This window comes from Colias croceus, chromosome 9 (assembly GCF_905220415.1).
Source record: "Colias croceus chromosome 9, ilColCroc2.1".
NCBI lineage: Eukaryota > Metazoa > Arthropoda > Insecta > Lepidoptera > Pieridae > Colias > Colias croceus.
In genome coordinates, this window is record NC_059545.1 from 4,127,851 (window position 1) to 4,150,428 (window position 22,578).

The 22,578-nt window shown below is 32.0% G+C and overlaps 2 protein-coding genes across 2 annotated transcripts; one reads left to right on the plus strand and one right to left on the minus strand.

Annotated features, from left to right (window-relative positions):
• The first annotated feature begins 932 nt into the window (after nucleotides 1-932).
• LOC123694470 (multiple C2 and transmembrane domain-containing protein-like) lies at nucleotides 933-7,078 on the plus strand. Its single transcript, XM_045639921.1, has 14 exons — nucleotides 933-1,400; nucleotides 1,884-2,049; nucleotides 2,246-2,394; nucleotides 2,705-2,848; nucleotides 3,148-3,334; nucleotides 3,520-3,698; nucleotides 3,939-4,140; nucleotides 4,492-4,637; nucleotides 5,087-5,238; nucleotides 5,317-5,369; nucleotides 5,437-5,540; nucleotides 5,964-6,073; nucleotides 6,146-6,243; nucleotides 6,890-7,078. Exons 1-14 carry the CDS (start codon nucleotides 961-963, stop codon nucleotides 6,938-6,940), a joined length of 2,181 nt encoding a protein of 726 aa, XP_045495877.1. The 5' UTR covers nucleotides 933-960; the 3' UTR covers nucleotides 6,941-7,078.
• A 57-nt stretch (nucleotides 7,079-7,135) lies between these two features.
• LOC123694473 (cysteine sulfinic acid decarboxylase) lies at nucleotides 7,136-11,468 on the minus strand. The gene is made up of 4 exons (XM_045639922.1): nucleotides 11,087-11,468; nucleotides 10,692-10,985; nucleotides 8,161-8,528; nucleotides 7,136-7,902 (listed from the first exon to the last, which is right to left on the minus strand). Exons 1-4 carry the CDS (start codon nucleotides 11,348-11,350, stop codon nucleotides 7,299-7,301), a joined length of 1,530 nt encoding a protein of 509 aa, XP_045495878.1. The 5' UTR covers nucleotides 11,351-11,468; the 3' UTR covers nucleotides 7,136-7,298.
• Between the last annotated feature and the right edge of the window lie 11,110 nt (nucleotides 11,469-22,578).

Here is a 22,578-nt window from a genome sequence, read left to right on the forward strand (position 1 = left end):
ACATCTGTAGTATTCCATCCAATACGTAATAAAAGTAGATAGGCATCATAAATTCTTAGAGAGATGTCTCTATGCCGCACGCAGGACCACGTCGACCTATACCGATCAAATTGTGATCAGTTATTCGTGAGCTGAATTTTTACAACGAATATCGTAATAAAAGGGAATATTTAAAGGGAATATAAAATCTGTATTGGATATTGTTGTTTTTTTTTGCTTGGTGTTTTAAAGAGGGACGTTAAAATTATAAAATAATTAGATATTTCAAATAACAAACTGATCACAATTTAAGCATAATATAACATGGAATATTTCTATAATTTTTCGTATGACTATAATATAATACATAATCAAAATTCAATCAAATCGTATAATACTAACAAATATTTTACATGTATTAAAATAACTTTTTCTACATTCTACCTAGTTCGCCAATTTAACAAGAACATAATGTTGCTTCACCAAAAACGAGGCGCAATTTCCAGCGAAGCTCATAATTTGCGGCTGACGTGACTAACCGTTGGGCTCCTTGCACACGACGCCCATATATTCACCTGAACATTGATGCTCTGCTGCATTTGACTCTTTTTCCGCCGCCATAAGCATTTTCTAACTCACCGAGTCTTGTATGATGAATTCTCCCGGAAAATTAATTTTCAGCAATGCAGTTAAAATATTGTATATGGACACGACCTTAGTATGCAATTTCTTTTGTTAAATGCGGATATCTAAATATAGAATCGTGCTAACTAAGTACTTTTTAATTAACATCAGGTGAATTTTAGGTACGGAAATAATCCGCCACGCCTGAATATCAGGTACTTTTTATATTCGATCATTCATCAGAGATAAGATAAACTTGAAGATAGCGAATCCATATCCAACATAATATGACCAGTTTTCAGTGTTAATATCGTGCGTATCGATAATGTTAGTGTAAATAAATCGTTTAATTACGAAATGGAGAGTGATTCAGAAGACAGTAAATATAAAAAAGACATTTCAAATTCAATAACACGGAGACATATCGCTAGACTCCACGAAAGAGTTCAAATGAAGTATGGAGAAATGCAAAGGAAAATGCAGAAATCAAAATCTATTGATATTTTATCATCCCTGAATGATGACGATGTATTCAATAATTACTCAAAACATGTTAGTACGAGTGATATTAGTACGCTTAGTGAAGGAAGTGAAAATTCAGTTAATTATAATATTAAACGTGAAAGTATGGTGTTTGTTAGTGCTAATAAAAATGATGCTGTATTCCATGAGGTCAAATATAAAGAACCTGAAACTGCTTCGATTATAAGCAATGATGAATTCAATCAAGAGAACGATGAAATGAAGGATAACAATTTATTTATGTTTGACGTCCCATTTAAAGGAAGTTTAGAATCGTAAGTATACTTTAGTCTCAATTATATATAACTAGTGGTCCGCCCCGACTTCGCCCGTGGTACATATTTCGCAATAAAAGGTAGCCTATGTCCTTTCTCGGGTATCAAAATATCTCCATACCAAATTTCATGCAAATTGGTTCAGTAGTTTAGGTGTGATTGAGTAACAGACAGACAGACAGAGTTACTTTTGCATTTATAATATTAGTATGGATGACAATGTGAATGGGTACTGATAGCTGTTTGTCTCTGAAAGCTGTTTTTGTTTTTTATGTTGTAACTGTATTCACAATAATTATTCCTATATTAGCTAGTACAAAATAAATTACAATGTGAGTCACTTACATATTATGCTCCATAAATCATTGAAGATTTAGGAAATTTGCAGAATTTGTTATCATTACTGACACGATACATAAATAAAGATTAAATTTCTAAAAATCGTATATCTCAAGCAATTCATTGAAGATATTATTTTTACAGACTAAATGAAGAAGCTAAAGACAGTGATGAGTCATTTGAACCTTCCATTCCCCACACCAAATCATTAAGAAGTCGGATTGGGTCAAAAATACGTGAAGCTGCGAGACGAAGAAAAATGGAAAGAGAAAAGAATGCTAAAATTAAAAAAGATGATCGCATGGAAAGGGTATGGTAACTTCCTGGTTAAGATAATTCCAAAATTATCGTCAGAATTTAATCATTGAAAACAAATTATCATTATGATCTATTATTTATATATCACAACTACTCTAATAAATATTCCACAAATATGATCCAGCCAACTCAGACTAACTATTATAGTTTCAAAATTAAGGCACTAATGTCGAATTGTCTTCCTCCAGTTTATATTTTCAAATACAACCAGAGAAGATACCTCAAAAGTAATTTACAAGAAATCAAAAATAGCAACTGTTACTGTTGCTCTGATAGAAATTACAGGATTAGAAGAAATCGAAGAAGAGAAGCCACGATCTCTAAGTTGTCGTTTGAGGTAAGAAGATAATCGTATTTTGCGTTTAGTGCCTACTGATAGTTATGATAAAATCCTAATAGACGTGAATTATGATAAAAACCTTATCTTAGAAACATTTCCATAGAATCTAATGTTTAGGTTTTCGAAATCAATATTCGTAGGAATTTAAAAAAAGATTTCAATATCAATTTAACTACGTAAGCTAGGTATAGCATTAATTGAACAATTGTATTAAACGAGCTTTTTATTTAGGAAAGAGTTACACTTTACCGTCAGATTCGGTGCTTCGTAATTTAATCTTACATTAAGGATTAACTTAATTTACCAGGCTTGGATCAGAGAAGCGGAAATCTAAATTAATAAAGAGCCACGCAACCTCGGCTAAATTTCAGGAGCTTCACAATTTTAATTTATACGACGATGATTACACTCTGGAAATTGTAGTATGTGATAAAGATATACATGTTGGAAGGTACGTATTTTGAATGAAAATAAATATCATTCAACAATTTTTGCAAAATCATGGCGATAGTATAAATAATAATTATTAAAATTACGCCAATTTGTAAGTAATAGAACAAAATCAATTTACAAGTTTGAGATAGATAAGTATTATATTCATTCGTAATTAATTATTTTTTATAATGTTTTATAATATTATTGCTGCTCAACCTACGGCGTGAGTAATACAGAAGATTTTCAAAATCATTCTAATCAAACCTAATCCTAGAAAAAGTTCGTTATTTTACTGAAATAATGTGGTTGTTTTAGGAGTGTCCTAGATCTGAGTAAAATGGAGAAGGAAAAAACACATAGATTGCAAGTTAGTTTAGAAGATGTTGATCAAGTTAAAGTATTTATTTTGCTTACTATAAGTGGTATTGCACTCACTGAAACCGTATTTAATATCAATGATAGTGAAGCGATACAGGAATCTGAAGACAAAAGAAAACAGTATGTAAGTCAGAATTTATTAAAATTACTATAAGTAAGTACAGTAAGTTCATCATTTATATTTGATCAAGCAGGCATTGACCACATACATTGTAACATTTTCAAAGAGGACTTAAAAATGAACATTAATGAACAGGTACCAGTTCTGGTCGAATTAATTATCTTAGAGATCTTTTTTTTATTTCCCAGACGTGGTACCGCATTTTCGACCAATTTTCTAACGTTGGATGGATGTCCATTATTGTTTATGGTGCAAAGGGCTTAAGTGCTCAAGATTGTTATTGTGTCCTCACTTTAGACAACGAATGGAAACATACAGCAACCGACTATAAGAACAACTCACCAAATTGGATGAAAGTATACACATTGTAAGATTTATCTTCTATAGTTAGCAAGATAGCGAAGTGAATTCACAAAATTTCCTAAGGGGAAATATTGAATCTTTTGTAATGAACAAAAAACAATCTCTTTTTCTAACATTCTATATAAGTGGTTTAAGCATCTAAATACTTACCTACCCATTTATACACACACTTATAAATGAAGTTTAGAAAACACTATACATATTATGTAACAGTATTATAATGACTTTAACTGATTCCTTACAGCGAAGTCACTGACATAACTTCAATCCTAGAAGTAAAAGTTTGCGATGAAAAAAAAGGTGAGGAAGTGGGGAAAATTTCTATACCATTATTGAGTATTGAGCCCGGGAAAAAATGGTACGCATTGAAAGATAGCACGCAGCGTGAGAGAGCCAAGGGAAATAACCCTAGAATATTATTGGAGATGAAAGTGTTTTGGAATCTTGTGAGTAGTACATTGTTCATCGTTCATTATACTACTACTATCTTGAATGGTTTGTTATTCCGTTTATTTGTACAAGCTGAGAATTTTCAATTGAAACTATTTCTAACGTTAGAAACATATTTTCCGCAATTGGTCCCATACGTTGACCCAATTTCTTGTCCGCTATTTTTTTTTGTTCCCTCTATCAAAGTTACAGACACGCGAGTATGTATGCGTTATAAGTTATAACTTAACGAGTTCTAGAATAACTCTTTAAAACTTTATATCTATAGGTATAAGACTAAAACTACTAACCATCGAAAGAACACTACTCACATTATAATTATTTTATAACTCATCCTTAAATTACAGGTAAAAGCCTCGGTTAAAGTGATAAATCCAAAAGAAGTGAATTTATTGCACACGGATGACAAACTAGATAGGCATGTGCTCGTAAGAAATATATCGCGAGGTAAAGTGGTCACAATGTGGGTGGTTAACGCTTTTCAACTAATAAAGTAAGTATCTTTGTATAATATAATTACCACTGATAATATATTACTATGATGTCTCTTAGAAACATTATCTTGTGTCTGTGAACTATGCCAATATGGATGGATAAATCTATATTAATATTATAAAGCTGAAGAGTTTGTTTGTTTGTTTGAAAGCTCTAATCTCAGAAACTACTGGTCCGATTTGAAAAATTATTTCAGTGTTAGATAGCCCATTCATCGAGGAAGGCTATAGGCTATATATTATCATCACGCTAAGACCACAGTATTACCATATTATTGTAATACTGTGCTAAGACCAACAGGAGCGGAGCCACGCGGATGAAACCGCGGAGCGCAGCTGCTAGTCGCATATCAAACCCGAGATGAAGTCTTTCATTAATAAATTGTTTTAATATATAAATTAATTATTATTTTTTATATTTCCGTATCAAATAGTTAATTTTTTTCAGAACATGTTTTGAATGGGAGTCGACAAAATGGAACGTAATTTCGCTCATAGGGTGGTTAATTTTATGTTACATTTTTAAAATCTGGATGTTGCCGTTGGTTTTGATCGTACCATTTTTTATGTACCGACCTAAATCATATTGTTTCATTGATTGTAAGTAGAAATTAATGGTTGCAAACTTCTTATACATTTGATACAAATTAATAAGTTATAATTCTTGAACTGTTCTAGGGAAGAAAATTATAACAGTTTCACCAAAAACAGAAACCGACAGCGAACAGAAGGTGAGTCATTATTTTTAAGGAACACATCTTGGTATTACAGGGATTTTAAATAAAGTATTATTTTTAGGAGGATAAATCTCTACGTCAAAAACTACAGGAATATCAAGAAACGATACTAGCCGTACAAAACTTTATAGGAAAGCTAGCCAGTCTTGGTGAAAGTATCAAAAAGTATGTATTTTTTTTACTTTACTTACTAGAGTGGCGCAGGGACCCAAAGTGAGTCTTGGCCTCCGAAAATAAGAGCCTCCATTTGACTCTATCCTGCGCCATCTCTTGCCAGTTTTCAATCTGGAGGGTGCGCAGGTCTTTGGCGATTTCGTCATGTATTTTTTTAATTGATGGTAATTTTATTTTCCTTAATTTTAGCGAAGTTCTAAGTTTAATTATAATTCTATACATGCTAAATTCAAGGAACCTATAGGCATAAAGTCAATCAATAAACCTCTTTAAAAGAAATTGAAAAAAAATTTTCGCTTCGAAGTTTAATTAGCTTAAATATTTAATTAATTACCAATTTCATATCATAATATGTACTTTCTGTAAAATTAAGTATGCATGAATAAAAATTAATACATATTTTTTCTGTTTTAGCCTGTATAACTTTTCAGTGCCTTTTGTAAGTTTCTTGGCAATATTTCTAATTCTTGTTATTGCACTATTTATGTATTTAATACCTCTTCAATACATTTTAATGGTTTGGGGTGAGTGTGACAATTTTTCCTTTTTTTATTAATCTTCAAAAAAACAGAAATTTCAAACATAATTATTTTCAGGTATTCATAAGTTTACAAGGAAAATATTGAAACCAAATAGAATACCTCATAGTGAAATACTGGATTTGCTCTCTAGGATTCCCGATGATATTACCTTGGTAAAATTATTTGTATAATATATTTTTATAGATTTTAATTTCAGTAAACAATTATATAATTGCAACACAATGAAGAATTAAAAAAATGTCCGATTGAAAAATAACATTTTCTCGCAATTGTAAAAAAAAGGGTTCAACAATATCGTCGGGGGTTGTCCCTTGTCAACATGCATTTATATCATAAATCTATATCTATACTTATATTATAAAGCTGAAGAGTTTGTTTGTTTGAACGCGCTAATCTCTGGAACTACTGGTCCGATTTGAAAAATTCTCTCCGTGTTAGATAGCTCATTTATTGAGGAAGGCTATAGGGTATATTTCACCACGCTTCGACCACGGGGGTGAAACCGCGCGGAGCAGCTAGTAGAATATATTTTGAAAAGGAAAATGAGTCAGAAATCGTTTTCTGTACGAACTCGTACTGCTCTATTATCACAAATCACATGAGTCGATATATTGTTTCTCTTTTGTTTTTCTTCAAATATTCAAATTATTACTCAATATTATAAAATACTGAAATATACTTCATTTGTCTGTTTATCTTGATTAATCTTAATCCTACTGATTATATGATGAGTATCATTTCAATAATAATCATCGCCGCATTTTTATCAAATTTCATAATAATTATGTATTTTTTCAGTATAACTATCAAGAAATACCACTGGAACATATTTCAGACGATGAAATATAGTGATGGCTGAATGTGGAAGTACCTTTTAGGAAAAAACTATTAATTACGAGAAGAAGAACTAGATGTGTTTGTATTAGTAGATAAAATGATCTGATAATTTATAAATATAAAATATTCTTATAAGCTTATAATATACAAAAATACACCTTTATTAAAATGATTGTGTTTTATTTCACAGTAATAACAAAAATGAAATAACGCTATAATTGTTTTATTCGGTTCAACGTTATCATTTATTTTATTGCCTATTACAAATCTATCTACAAAACATAATTATTTATAAATTAAAATCACAGGTTACATGCATTGTGCAATATACAAGGTTGCACGTTACACTCGTTTTAGTTTATTATATATTTTAAACAATTAAATCGGCTCCGAGCCTCTCAAACTCATTAGCGAAGTAGACCATATCCTTGTGGTCTAAGGCCGAGTTTTGAAACACGATCCGGAAAAAGTTCACTAATTTACCTTGCGGCTGATACGTGACCATCATGGACCCTTCCTTGATCATTTTCTCCTTTATTTTCGGGGCGACCTTATGCAGTCTTTCGCTAAAATCTGGGTCATTCTCACATCCGCGGAGGCACCTTGGAACGTACCAGAACATAATGTTAGTGCATTCCGGCTTTTCAATCACCAGCCGGAACCCGTCGCGATGTTTTATATGTTCCAGGAAATAATTTGCATTGTCAAACAATTTGTCGATATGTTTCTCGAAGCCTTCGCTGCCTTTCGCCTTCCACATGAACCAAAATTTGAGGACGTCCGCTCTCCTTCCGCACTGTATGTGCTTATCGCCCGTGTCATATGTCGTGTCGTAGAATTTATCTTTCTGGAATAGATATTGAGCGTTCGAAGAATGTCCCTCCGCTAGCAGGTTCTTATGCTTGGTCAAAAATGTAGAGCACTGTTGAGGAGCCGCCAATAGTTTGTGAGGATTCCACGTAACCGAATCAGCTCTGCAATAAAAAAATAAAAAAATAGATATGTTGTGGACATACTTTGCCAGTAGGCACGAGCTTCTACAAAGGATTGTTTTTTTTTTTTAATTAATTTATTAATGAAGGACTATAAATTCTTGCATTCATAAAATTATAGCAATTTCCTCTTTTATTGCCTACGTTGCGCAACCAAGTGTTAACATAAACCTTCGATTCGCTATAATGTCGCTCAATTATGTCAAATGTTAAAGAATTAATGAATATTGATCAACTCACAATTCAATTCCATTGAGAAGGTGTTTGTGTTTCTTTGACATTAAAGCACCGCCTCCCCACGCGGCGTCCACGTGCAACCACAGATTATATTTCTTGCATAATTTAGAAATAGATGGTAAAGGATCAAACGCTCCAAAGACCGTTGTACCAGCCGTCGCTGTAACCATGAAAGGCATAGATCCCTTCTCCAGAGCGTCAATGATTTTGTCCTCTAAATCTAATACATCCATTTTCCCATACTTATCAGCTTTGACCATTATACAATTATCGCTGCCAATGCCCATGAACGAAGTCATTTTTTTGGTCGAATAATGAGCCAACTCTGAAGTAAAGAGGACTAAATTTGGTATGGCATACACTCCTTTCGTCTGAAAATAATATTAACATTGTAATTATGATAATAAGGGACAATATAATAAGTGTGTCCTTGAAATACATATTTTGATTTAACCATATTTTTTCTATGATTATTAACTATGGAAACAATCTGCATATTCTACATTATTACAGTCGGATGAACAATTAGTTTAAGTTATTAAGACTTATTAAATCCTCTCTATATAGTTGCATCATACATACAGAAAATATAATTAGGTATTGTACATGTAAACAAAGGATTATTATTATCAAAATTATATTTAAAATATTAATATAATATTAAAATTATTTTTCTACGATTTATATTGTAAACATGTGGATATGTAAATAATAATTTTTCTGCATCCTGTCAGAGCGAGACAATGTTATTTTAGTTAGTTTCTACAAATAATCCATACTTATATTATAAATGCGAAAGTAACTCTGTCTGTCTGTCTGTCTGTTACTCAATCACGCCTTACCTACCGAACCATTTTGCATGAAATTTGGTATAGAGATATTTTGATACCCGAAAAAGGACATAGGCTTCTTTTTACCCCGGGACATAGACAGACACATGGGGACCGGGACATTAGAGATTTTATTCCGGAAATCCCACGGGAACGGGAACTATGCGGGTTTTTCATTGACTACACGGGCGATGCCGCGGCCGCGGGTGGAAAGCTAGTTTGAAATAAATTATTAGATATGGACTAATAAGACACTAGATTAAATATATTTAAAAGATATTAAATTAAAAACTGAATCATTGAGATTAAACTAAAGTATGTATGTATGGTTGAGTCAAATATAGACGACAATATATTTTGAAAAAATACGTATAATGGACCCTGAGTTGCAATGGTCTTTTAAATTGCTCATATTATAGCCAATCAAATAAATATCGAAGGTCCGTCTAGGTATCACGGTAAATCATAATAATTGATATTTCCCTAAAGATGATGAATATTTTTTACGAAGTCTTACGCGACGTTTTATTGCAAATTCCTTTTTCATTTTATGGAACCCGTGATTACTGACCATGGTTAATGTGCTTAGTACTACGGCGAGTCAATTAAATTTCATAACATATTTATGCGAAATTCTTTTCTTTAACGTGTTTCCTCTCATCTTTATATTATATACTAGCTTAATCTTAAGCTTATCTATATCGTATAGATAAAAATCTACCTGTTATAATATTATGCAGTACATATTATGCATACTTATTGCTACGCTCTAAGGAGGTTAAGCTAAATATAAAATACTTCCTACGAAACCGGCAATTATATTCGGATGTACACGGCCAAGATCTTTGTATTATTTAAGATAATAATTTACCAAGAACAATTTATTTTGCTTGTAATGAAAATATAATTAGGGACTGATGAATCTAGTATTGGCCTTGACTTCAACAATATCCATTAAATCTAGTAGATTTTATGTAATAGTCTTCAAGATATTTTATATTAGTTAGATACCCTGTAGAGATTATTACCTACCTATGTAAGCTATTTAAAATTGTAAAAAAGATAAATAATATTGCAGGCATAGGAATATTTATTTTTATATATCTACGTAATACGTGATCATAATATAAATAAAATAAAATAAATAAAAAAGAGTTTATTTCTCACATTGGTTACATTAAATAAGTACACATTTCGATTACATATAAATAAGTGTGAGACTGGTGCCTAAACTAGGTAATAAAAATTACCTGTATTTTAGGTCACCAGGCCCCCACTCCTCACTTCTTTGGATCACATTTTATTTATACTTGTTGAGAGAAAAAAAAAAAAAACGCTAGAAATAAGAAAAACTACAAAGAATATATAAACCACTATCATACCTAAGCTCAGTTGTAACCACCAGTCCAGAAAGCAAGAGTTTTGTATATATTATTACCTACTAGGTACTATTTATGTAGCAAAGAACGAAATTGTTTATATTTTATTTCCTATTAACAATAACGGTAGACATCTAGATAATTAAAAATACTATAACGATAATTGTTTCATTAATTCTCTATATACAAATAGTATGTTAGTGTATTTAAACTTAGCTACGACTTTACCTACTCCAAGAAAATGACTTTACTCCAAGAAAATAAAACGTTTAATTTCTCAGAAAACTTTTCCAACTTGCAATAACAACAATAGAAAAAATCTTACCTTAACTTCAGGAAAGTGGTGGAATCGAGCGCAGCTTATGGCATAACCATTAGAAATAGAACCACCAGGACAAAATATTCCATCGCCATCCCCTTCAGGCCAGCCCACAATCTTTCTCATTTCTCTTAACACCTCCTCTTCCATCAATATGAAGACAGGAGCCACTTCGAAAGTATAAACGCTGGGATTAAGAGCATCGGTCAACCATTGACCAATGAGCCCATATGGATCCACGGATGAGAAAAGTTGGTTTACAAAGTATGGGTGTGCTGTATTCACGGAATATCGGGCGACCTAAAACAGGAATTTTTAGTTAATCACGAAGACTAAAATGAATATTACTTCACACCTACACTAAAAAAATTCAATTCTGAGATAGAAGTAAAGGTACCCACGTCTGCCATAAACGTCAAAAGCTGCTCATGAGTCTCGGGTCCATCCCGTGGTTTCAAATCAATGATTTTCTTTATTTCTTCCGGAGGTGCCCATTCCACTACTTTCGTGCTTCTACTCGATCTGCCAAAAACGACCCTTTCGACCAAAAAATCCACCGCCCGCCGTAAAAAGTCTTCATGTTTCGACCTCTCTGTGAGGCTTTCAAACAAAATTTCGTTCCCTCTTTTATCCCCCGTCGCGATAATCGTTGAATCGGCCGGCATTTTTATGAATTAGTTTAAAGTCTTTAACATTTGACTAAAGAAAAGTTTATGTTAAACTACTGTTAAAATAATACAATACTATACGAGCGACCACGGCCATTGGCGGTGCAATTTTGGCGCGCCATTCAACGCGTAGCCTTCTTAAATACATTCGAGATCAATTCACTTTATAAGGTTGAAATTGTTGTGCGTTCCATAAAATTACATACAAATTATGATCAACGATTGAAACAAGATATTTTGTTAAGAATAAATGCTAATTTTATTAAATAGCTCCTTCCTTTTCATATCAACATTGTGTAGCAAAATGCACAGAATTACCAACCTACAGGCAACGCCTGAAATAAGAGTTAAAAAATAATATTTTTTCATTAACCTTGATAAGAACTAATCAGAGGCTTTTATGGTTCTATATTGGGGTCGAAATTAAATAACAACTTGTAACCGTAGAATCTGTCAAAGAAAATAATTAATAAAAAATTATAAGCTTTTCAATTTTTACCGAAATTAATTTCCATTGACCTTCAATTAATATTTGCGACCCTAATTAAATTGTAGCATGGACCAAATCTGACCTTTGTTACATGGTTAATCAACTGCAAACGACCATCAGTGAGACCTAGGCAAATTGGTTACACTTAAAGATACAATTTTAAGAAATCACCATGCAAAAGTAAAAATTGGTTTCACATGCTATATAATTATGAATTTTGAATGATACAATTAGTAGATAATATGCTTTCATTCGATTTATATATTATGAATATGTTTTATGCGAACGATACCTATCCATTGCGAACGATACCTATCCAATATCCATTTAAATGCTCGTAAACACATGCTGTACAAGCAAATGACAAGATGAATAAATTTTTTTTTAACTTTCCGCTAGCTTTTGCTGTGATACAATAATTAAACTTAATTTATATTTGAGAGAGTATTAATTTTTGAAGACTACCCTTAAAAATAAGAATGAACAAACGGCTCTATTACAATTGACAAATTCGATTTCATTTAGGTTTATGGTAATATAGGAGCATAGCTCAAACTCAAACAAACTCAAACATTCATTTATTCAATTAGACTACTATTTAGTAGCACTTTCGAATCGTCATTACATAATTATTTTAACATTTACCACCGATTCGGAAAGCAGTGATCTATGGAGAAGAATCGGCAAGAAACTCCATAGTTGCTCTTTTAAAATCATGTAAATATTACAATATATGAAACTTATATCTAACTACATAATATGCCAATGAACTGTCTTGTGGTTTTTACGCGACAACCCTCCATGGGTTTTTATCGTCCATATATTCCTGAATACTGTAGTACGCTCTCTGAACTAATACATTTTTTATATAAGTTTTAAATTTAGAACTACTAAACTCTTTAATATTGTGAGGAATTCTATTGTAAAAGCGTATACCTTGACCCATAAATGAATTTTTAACTTTAGCTAATCGGAAAAATGGCATTTCAATTCTATTCCTGTTCCTTGTGCCATAATCGTGTCTATCTCCTACTCTTGTGTGTAAGTCGGAGCTTTTGTGTACATGCAAAATATTATTAAATATATACTGTGATGGTACAGTAAGGATACCAGTATTCTTAAAATGATCTCTTAGTGAATCCCGAGCACGTAAATTATATATAGAGCGAATGGCTCTTTTCTGTAAGATAAATATAGTTTCTATATCTGCAGCCCTGCCCCACAGTAGAATTCCATAGGACATAATGCTATGAAAGTAGCTGAAATAAACCAGTCTAGCCGTATCTTCATCGGTGAGTTGCCTTATTTTTCGGACTGCATATGCAGCTGAACTGAGCTTACCTGCAGCGGTGTTGACATGGGCTCCCCACTGTAGTTTCTCGTCCAATGTTAACCCTAGAAATACAGTAGACTCAGTAGGATGCAATACCTCCCCGTTCAAGGTAATATCTCTGTTCAACTTTTTTACGTTAGGAAGTAGAAATTCAACACAAGTGGTTTTTTTGGCATTTAATAATAAATTATTGGCATTAAACCATTCAGATATGTGTAAAAGAGCACTGTTCACTTCGTCAACATTTGGGTCATGCCTATCCACATTAAAAATTAATGAGGTATCATCTGCAAACAGAACTATTTCACACCTATCCTGCAAATAATAGGGAAGATCATTGATATATACCAAGAACAAGAAGGGACCTAAAATTGACCCCTGTGGAACACCAATGTTAATTGACGCACCGCTAGAACGTTCTCCATTAACAACTACAGTCTGTATCCTATCATGCAGGTATGACGCTATGAGGTTCTGTGCTTTTCCTTTAATTCCATAGTGATTAAGTTTACGTAACAAAGTACAATGTTCAACGCAGTCAAATGCCTTGGAGAGGTCACAAAATATCCCCAGAGCATTTTTTGAGTTTTCCCATGCTTTATATATATGTGTTAGAAGTGCAACCCCAGCATCTGTGGTTGAGCGCCCCTTTGTGAAACCAAACTGTTTGGTGTGCAGTAAATCATTAGATGCAAAATGACTACTCAGTTGGTTTAATATTAACTTCTCGAATACCTTACTTAATGTAGGTAAAATAGAGATAGGTCTATAATTGTTACAGTCTTCTTGATCGCCCTTCTTAAATAGAGGTATAACTTTACTAAGCTTTAGTAAATTAGGAAATGTACCATAGTCACAACACTTATTAAATATAAAAGCTAAATTTTTCGCAATATTTTCTATGATATTATTAACTAAATTTACGGACATTCCCCAAAGATCACAAGTATTTTTTAGATTAAGCGTCTTAAAGGCAGTAACAATATCACTAGCAGTTACGTGTCGTAATTCAAATAATGTACTGCACCCCGCAACATGGTCCCTCAAAAAGGTTTCTGCAAGTGCTGAAGACGAATTTAAACTATTAGTAATAGTAACAGGGACACTACTGAAGAATTCTTCAAAAGCAAGAGCAACATCAGCACTTTTGTCAATAACCCTGTCATTATTTACAAGTTTTATAGTATTACTTGATTTGCTTTTACCCATTTCACCATTAATAATAGACCAAACTGTTTTAACTTTATTATCCGATTCGTGTATTTTATCTCTGATATACAATCGCTTCGCAGTAAAACAAACAATTTTAAAAGTTTTTGAGTAATTTCTAACATAACTAAGAAAAGATGGGTCTTTATTATATTGCTTCATACCATATAACTCATAAAGAACGATCCTACACCTATGTATGCTAGGTGTCGCCCATTTACTAAATGGTAAATCCTTGGTAATATTTAAAGATTTAACTTTAAATATTTTTTCAAATTCATTATGAACTAAATTGAAAAGATTTTTAAACATTTCACAAGGATTATTATTACAGGATTGATCATTCAGTACGGGCAGGTTTTTATTAATATTATCTCTAAATTTATTAATGCCTTTTTTACTAATAGGCCTAACATTAATTCTTTTAAATTCAGGTAAGCAATCCCATTCAAAAACTACTTTCTGGCCACAATGATCCGAAGTGAGTGTATTGAGAATATTTTTCTCTAAACAGAAGCAGTCGCAGTATATATTATCAATACAGGTTGCAGAAGTAGGTGTAATTCGTGTGGGTTCATTAAAAAGTTTATACAGATTAAATGACTGAAACAAATTAACAATTCGTGAAGCCGTTTGTGTTTGTAAAAGTATATCAATATTAAAATCACCACATACTATAACTTTTTTTTTACTCCTACTTAAACGCTTTAATATTTCTTCCATGACTGTCTCAAACATATTATAGTCACTGGAAGGGGGTCTATAAACGCAAACAATAATGTAACGCTCCAGTTCAACACAGGACAGTTCAATGGTCCGTTCTACAGAAAGACTAACAATGTCAGTTCGTTCTTTACATTTTACACTATTGTGTACAAAAATAAGAGAACCTCCATGAATAGCATATGTCCTGAAGTATATACTTTTTAATGTATAATTATCAATATTTATTACCAACTGACATTGTTTAAGCCAATGTTCTGTTACACAAAAAACCTTAATTCTATTATGATTTAAAAATAATTCTATTTCTAATAATTTGCTAGCCAAGCCTTGAATGTTTTGATGTACAATAGAAAAAGTCTGCTTAGCTGTTGTCTTATATACTAGTTTAAATCTAGCTTAGGGCTAGATTTTCTGTCAACACAAGGTTGGTGTATATAATTATTATTACTACTACATAAAATTATAGTAGATCCAGGGTCTGATAACAAACATGTACCAGACTGGTTAATATTATATGCTATTAACATAGCAAGTTCTCGCTTATATCTAGATGGCAGATACACTGTATTCTTTGTCAAAGTAAAAGATTTAATACACAAATTAATGTCAAAGTAAAGAAATGCATCACGATGATGATTTGTTACATTATACAATTTTAAATTCATATTATGAATTAATCTATTTTGTTCTTGTGTCAAACCAGGTAGGTACGGCAATGTACACAACATAAATTTACATTTAGTCTGACTACTAATTTCCAACATTTTTTGAAATCCTACATCAATATCCTTATTTTTTATATTTAAACTATCTCCATATAGTATAATTACAATATTATTCTTATTAAAGCTAAAATGATCAAGTGATTTGATTATATAATTAAATGAACTGTTAGGAGTGCAAATATTAGTGACTTTAAGCCCTAAATTGTTGAGCATAGCGCCAAAACCCTGACCAATACTATCTGACAACACAATAATTTCCTGCTCGGAAAGGTGTTTAGTTTTACTAGTTGAAATTGTTGTCACGGGTTTAACACTATGTATGTCTGTGCAGTCAAGCTTATGGGGCGACGTTTGCTCATTGTCACTTTTTGAACACTGACATACATATTTATTGGTCAGCGACTCAAAGCGATCCATATTTTCATTACTCAACTTAATTAAGTCATCTGCCTGTTGTATATGCTCGTTTATTTGCATTTGGGCAGCAGAATACTTCTGGTTGACATCATTTAACATTTGACTTAAAGAGTCTATCTTCTCCTTTAATTCATTTGTTTCTACATCATACAAGATTTTATAATATTCTAGATCCCTATGATATTTGTCTAACTCTTGAACCAGATTTTTATTGACTTTCTCTAATTGAACTACATTTTTAAAAGAACTCTTTCTAACAATTGATTGGGTACGCTTGATAAACTTACTTAATCTAAGGTATTTTTTCAACTTCTTATGTGAAGAGAAATTGATTTTTTTAAAGTTTACAGAGCCACTTAACTGTCCACATTCAACTAATTCATCATGAAGACTACTTGGTGTGTTGCATTGCCGCTTGGGATTGTCCTCTTGCACTTCCATTAGGCTACATTCCAACTTAGCGATACGGCTAAGAGCCATCTCATGGTCACTAGAGCACTGCTGGAAGCTGTCCACAATGTCTTGGAGGGCTTTGCACTTGTCTTCACTATAAATGTATTTCATGTGTAGTTCTGCCAGCTCGGCCTTTAGAAGAGAGTTCTTTTTAATTATTTCTTGAATCTCTAATTCACTTTCATCCCGCTCTTGTATGAGTTTTTCACATAAAGATTGTGATGTTTTCAAATCATGGAGTGTAGCTTTTAATTTATTCTCCATGTCCTTAGCTACTGCCTTGCGGGTCAGCATATTGTATTTTGTAGTTGCTGAAACAGATGAAAGAAAATGTATGAGATAATTATATTTGAATACTATTATGGTAGTACTGAATGTTGATAAGTGATTAACGGTATGATGTAGTAAAGAGTAAAGAATAATATTGTCTGGGGCGATAAGTTTTTGTCTTCTAAATTGCTTCCAACTTGTCAAGCAAAGTGAGACGGTAACTTTTGTGCCAATGTATTTATTGTGACGTAGCTCATTAAATATGAGCGGTGTTGGTAATACAAATGAATATAGGTGTTGTTTATAATTAAATATGAAATTATAAAACTAGTACTCCCCTGGTTTATCGAAGATATTTGAATTGGGATAACCGTTGACACGTTGACCTCCGCGTTAAAAAGTTAAACGTTGCGTAGATCCCATAGAAGGTGTGTTTCACAATAATTTTCACTTGTACATCAATGTAATGGTTAATAATTAATAATATTTTCTATTTAAGCACTCTATACAATTAGTTTTAAATAATTTTATATTTTAAAATCTAACAGCTGATGTTAACTTTGCTGTTGACACCTGTCCTAAAATTAAGCTAAAATTAAAAACTTAGGTACATATTTCTTTTAATACAAACAACTAAATGGTGTTTTCTAATTACCTATATTAGCATTAAATAATAAAATTTTCTCCTTCAAATAATATGGTAAGATAGGATTAATAAAACGTTATTGTAATATTATGTAAGTAGAGCTGAAACATTTATTGTGGGAATTCTAAGTAAATATTTATTATATTCTTATGAATCAGACTACAAGCATTGAGATAATATTAATATGGAGACGATACCGCCTACATCACATATGTTCCACTCAACATACGTCATGTGGCGTAACTGCACTCAGTCGCTTGCTCGCTCATTGGCGCGAACGTCACGCTCATTTTTTATTTGTTTTAAAGTGAAACGCATCAAATATGCCTACGTGTGTGTTACGATATTGCATAAATAATACAAAGAATACGGAAAAGTGCAAAGGAATAACTTTTCATCAGTAAGTAACTAGATAATAATTTTTAAAACTTAGTTAGAGCAAAATTTTTGGCGGGCGACATTTTGTCATAGATTAAAAATTTAAGATATGATATTGGGCATGAAATAAGTGTTGTTAGTAATATTTGCTGGCGTATAATTTTATAGTATAAAATAATAATTTTACATATTTAGAAAAGCATAGACTGGTTGTTAATTGAAAAAAGGTGAAATCATGAAATATGAAAATCAATTACTCAATCACCAATTTTTTTTTGTTAATTGATTTTAATCATGTTTTTTATTGATATTGTATAAGCTACTGACTTGAACGTGTAATTGAATTATTATTTATTTATCTGCACTAATATTGTAAAGAGGAAAACTTTGTTTGTTTGTTTGATTGTAATTAATAGGCTCATAAACTACTGGACCGATTTTGATGAAAAGAGAATGCCCATTTTTGGTACTGGTTTTTCTCATGCATCAAGACAACAATACTATTAAAAAAAATCTCGGCAATTTAGAGGCCTCCTTACCATCGGAAAATATATTTTGAACAGGGAATGTTTTGTAAAATCTAATAAGATATGTAATTGTTTAGATCCGTTATTATAGATTTAGTGTCCATTACCGGTTACCACGGTAACCAAGCGGTAACTTATTACATTTACTATGGTAAATAGCTAAATGTATTAATATCGATTATTGTTTTCATTGAATTACAAAAAAAATCAATTAACATAAAATCACTCTTTAAGGTAGGTATTGTTTATACACTGTAGGTTGTTTTAACAAAGATAGTGAAGTAAAATAATATAAATATGTATATATAAAAAAAATATTATTATGACATAGCTTGGTAGGTAACCAGTTATTTCTTATTTGTTTCTTTCTTCGAATATGTAGTGAAAAAATGATTCAAACAACAACAGCAACAACAACATGTAAACCGAATAAAAACTCAATTGGCATTTTTTAAGTATATATTTAGGTTTTCTTGAAATCCGTCCCGGAAGATTTCTGGTGCCTACCTACACTAGCCGATGAACAGATAGACTTTGTCTGAAAGCATAAGCTCTACGCATAGATTAAATATGTTAATCGAAAAATAACCTTTGGACGATAAAATGTTACCTAAATCACACATAAACCTAACTAAATCGGGGTTATTTAAGTTTTGAGGTTATTTCACATTTTCTCAATATCTTGAAAACCCCTGTTTTTATCACAAAAAAATCAATTGGTAAAAATCTTTTGAATATCGAAGAACCCTCCAAAACCACTCTGGCATTGACGCAACACTGTACTGTGGTCCATACTTTCATGGGCATTCTCCTTTGGCACAGACAATCTTAAGACCCTGAGAAAGAACATAGGCTACTTTTTATTGCGAAATATGTGCCACGGGCGAAGCCGGGGCGGACCTCTAGTTCAGATAAGTAATTAATATTTTTTCTATTCAAGGTTTCCATGTCTGGGCCGTGAAGAAAGGGAAAAATTATTTTTTTTTCTAAAAAAAGGCTCAATTTGTAAGGAATAAAACTTCCCATAGCCCTGACTGAACCTAAAACACGAAAAAAATTAAATTATTCCATATGACGGCACTATTTACATCATCCTATATTATATGCCAGATATTGTTAGCCCCGCGTAGTAAAGTCAGTTTATACCTAAAATAAATATTAAGTAAGTACAAAGACATCGCATAATCTATGACTGTCTAGCCGTCATTCGCGCGCCCCGCGCCGCCTCGCTTGGCGCACAGATTTTGTTCGTGGTGTCTGCTCCATATTAATATTATCTCAATGACTACAAGTTTCCTTTTCGCAATAAATTCATTGTATGATGTGGTTCAGAATTTTATAAGAACCGAGCAAATGAAGGATAGAACTTATTAAATAATAATATTATCTACTCGTTAGAAATTATAAAATAAAAAGTCGTATCAGAAGTGATATAATTTATCAGAAATGCTTAAAAAATTGGTCAAATTTTTGGATTTTTATTGGATTCGTGACGTTGCAGCTTCGTGAGGGTGCCGTACAAATCAACAGAGCAAGTGGAAAAAAATTAATTGGTCTCCCATACATTTTTGGATAGTGCCAAGCGTTGCTTAATCTCGATTTTTTATCACTAATATCTTGATAAAGTGATTTATTTATTTTACAAAGAATAGCCAACAATTGTTAAAACTAATTATACACATACAAGGAAAATGCAGTTTAACAAATCAAGTGCAACAATTAATTATAGGCTAACACCACATGCCTTTAAAAACGGTTAATTATGATTTAAGAACAAAAAAAAGTGATAGCTACACAAAAAAAACGTTTAACAATTATCAATAAAATATCTATTTAAAAAATAATGTCAGTCATATTAAAATAAAATCGGAATACAAAATTACAATTGTAGGGATGATGTAGTTATTTGTGATAATACAAATACCTACATCATCCCTGTAATTCCAATAATTATTTTATAACGGAACGGACAAAACAAACACACGGAATTCGAAGTAATAACAAGCTGAAAAAAATAACTTAACTATAAGGAAAACATTGGTAACTAATATTATAAAGACCACATTCCCATACGAAAATATTAATCCTTTATGTCGATAATCAGATGAAAAATACGACGTAAAAAAGGCTAAGCAATTATGTCACGGTGATTTGAACAATTGACATTGAATTGCTTGATTCCTCAATCAAGAACCCCTCCTAATATCCTATATTTATTTAATTAATTAATTTAAGTGCTTTTATCATTGAATTTATCAAGGGCATTTAGAAATTTTTATATTCGATATCGCAAGCTTTTTTTTGAGTTTCCGTCTTGTTTTTCACAACAAATCTTATTATTTTTATACTTAACCGTTGGATATGGTTATAATATATTTATTTAGGTAATAAAGGTGAATGCAATACCTACCCAGAGTAAAAAATATACATGTCTAACAGCTAATAGGTGGTGGCTAGAGCAGTGGTGGCTCAGTGGTGAGACCTCGGACTTCGAATCGATAAGTACGGGGTTCGAGACCAGGCGAGCACGCAGGAATAAATTGATTTTTCAATTTATCTGCGGACTGCGCATATTGTAACATCACCACCGCTCGAACGGTGAAGGAAAACATCGTGAGGAAACCGACACGTCGAAGAATTAAAAAGTTCGACGACATATTGTGTCATCCGCCAACACGCACTTGGCCAGCGTGGTGGATTATGGCGGCCTGTACCCAGTACCCTCATAGGAGGCCCGTGTCCCGCTCCCAGCAGTGGGAACGTATATTATTTGCTGCTAATGATGATGATAACTAATAGGAAATTAACATTGAAATTAATGACAAGATAATATGGATAAGAAATGGATTACAACTTCTTTAATAGGTGCATTGAGAGTAAAATTTCAAGGTCGCGTCATGACAATACCGTCGCGTCATTGAGTAAGGCGACGATTTTAACTTTTTTGTTATTGTAAATGAAAATTAGACGACAATTATTTATGTAATATTCTTATGATGTGTTAAACTTTAATTATAGTACCTTATTCCTTATAAGTACCTAACCATTTATATGAAAAAATAAATTTTTAGGTAACTACTTAGCCCAAATGCCTGGCTTGCAATAATTAATGTAGCAAAACTGTTAATAAGCATGAAATATATAATTTAATTTCTACCTGTGCAAACTTAGCACCCCATCTATGGAATTTTGGGTCGAAAATGACCTTGATCGTTAGGTCCCCGTTAGGTCCTTTAAGGTCCCACAATTTTTTCGTTAGGTCCCCTTTAGTTTTTTTTTAATAATTTTTTAAATTTTAGGCATAAAAAAAAGGAAATTTAGCACCCCATCCATAGAATTTTGGGTCAAAAATGACCTTAATCGATAGGTCTCCGTTAGGTCCTATAAGGTCCAACAATTTTTTCGTTAGGTCCCCTTTAGTTTTTTTTTAATATTTTTTTTTTAATTTTAGGTATAAAAAAGTTAGGTTAGGTCCGTATAGGCTCATCATTGAAATTGTTGAATTATTTATTTTATTAAAATTATAAAATAATAAAAACCTGCGCATGCGCCTTAGAGCATTAAGGCATGCGCACATCATACATAAACAGCGCGAAATTTAAAATCGTATCGTTTCATTTATTAAATAAATCTATTGTTCTGAGAGTGCTTATTTATTAAAAACCTATTTTTCAACCTAGACTTAAAATAACTATTAGTGTATTAGTGTCAATCTATGGTGTATATATATTTTTTGTAGCGGCCACAGGGCCACACTATCTGGAATGTCATCGCGGCGTTTCTGCGTAGGGTCAATCATCATAATTATGGTAACTTAGGTTATAGTTGGAAATAAAGTTTTGATACTTTAATTTATTATTACGAGCTTTGTTTTTTTGAGAGATTAACAACCTCTTCATCTATATAATATTATATATATGTAATCTGGTACAGTTATCTGATACAGATAAAAAAAGAACAGCTAGTGAAAGTAAGAAAAAACATAATAAAATACAATTAAATTTTGTTTAATCAATATAATCATATTAAATCTAAAAGCCGCGTTCAGCCG

What these genes read in the sequence shown, in the direction of transcription:
- LOC123694470 (XM_045639921.1), top strand. Translation starts at nt 961, where the DNA reads ATGGAGAGTGATTCAGAAGACAGTAAATATAAAAAAGACATTTCAAAT. An exon ending in TTTAAAGGAAGTTTAGAATC is followed by an intron (nt 1,401 to 1,883) that starts GTAAGTATACTT and finishes TTATTTTTACAG; the next exon opens with ACTAAATGAAGAAGCTAAAG. An exon ending in AAGACAAAAGAAAACAGTAT is followed by an intron (nt 3,335 to 3,519) that starts GTAAGTCAGAAT and finishes TTTATTTCCCAG; the next exon opens with ACGTGGTACCGCATTTTCGA.
- LOC123694473 (XM_045639922.1), bottom strand. Translation starts at nt 11,350, where the DNA reads ATGCCGGCCGATTCAACGATTATCGCGACGGGGGATAAAAGAGGGAAC. An exon ending in ACCACTTTCCTGAAGTTAAG is followed by an intron (nt 8,529 to 10,691) that starts GTAAGATTTTTT and finishes TATTATTTTCAG; the next exon opens with ACGAAAGGAGTGTATGCCAT. An exon ending in CTTCTCAATGGAATTGAATT is followed by an intron (nt 7,903 to 8,160) that starts GTGAGTTGATCA and finishes TTTTTATTGCAG; the next exon opens with AGCTGATTCGGTTACGTGGA.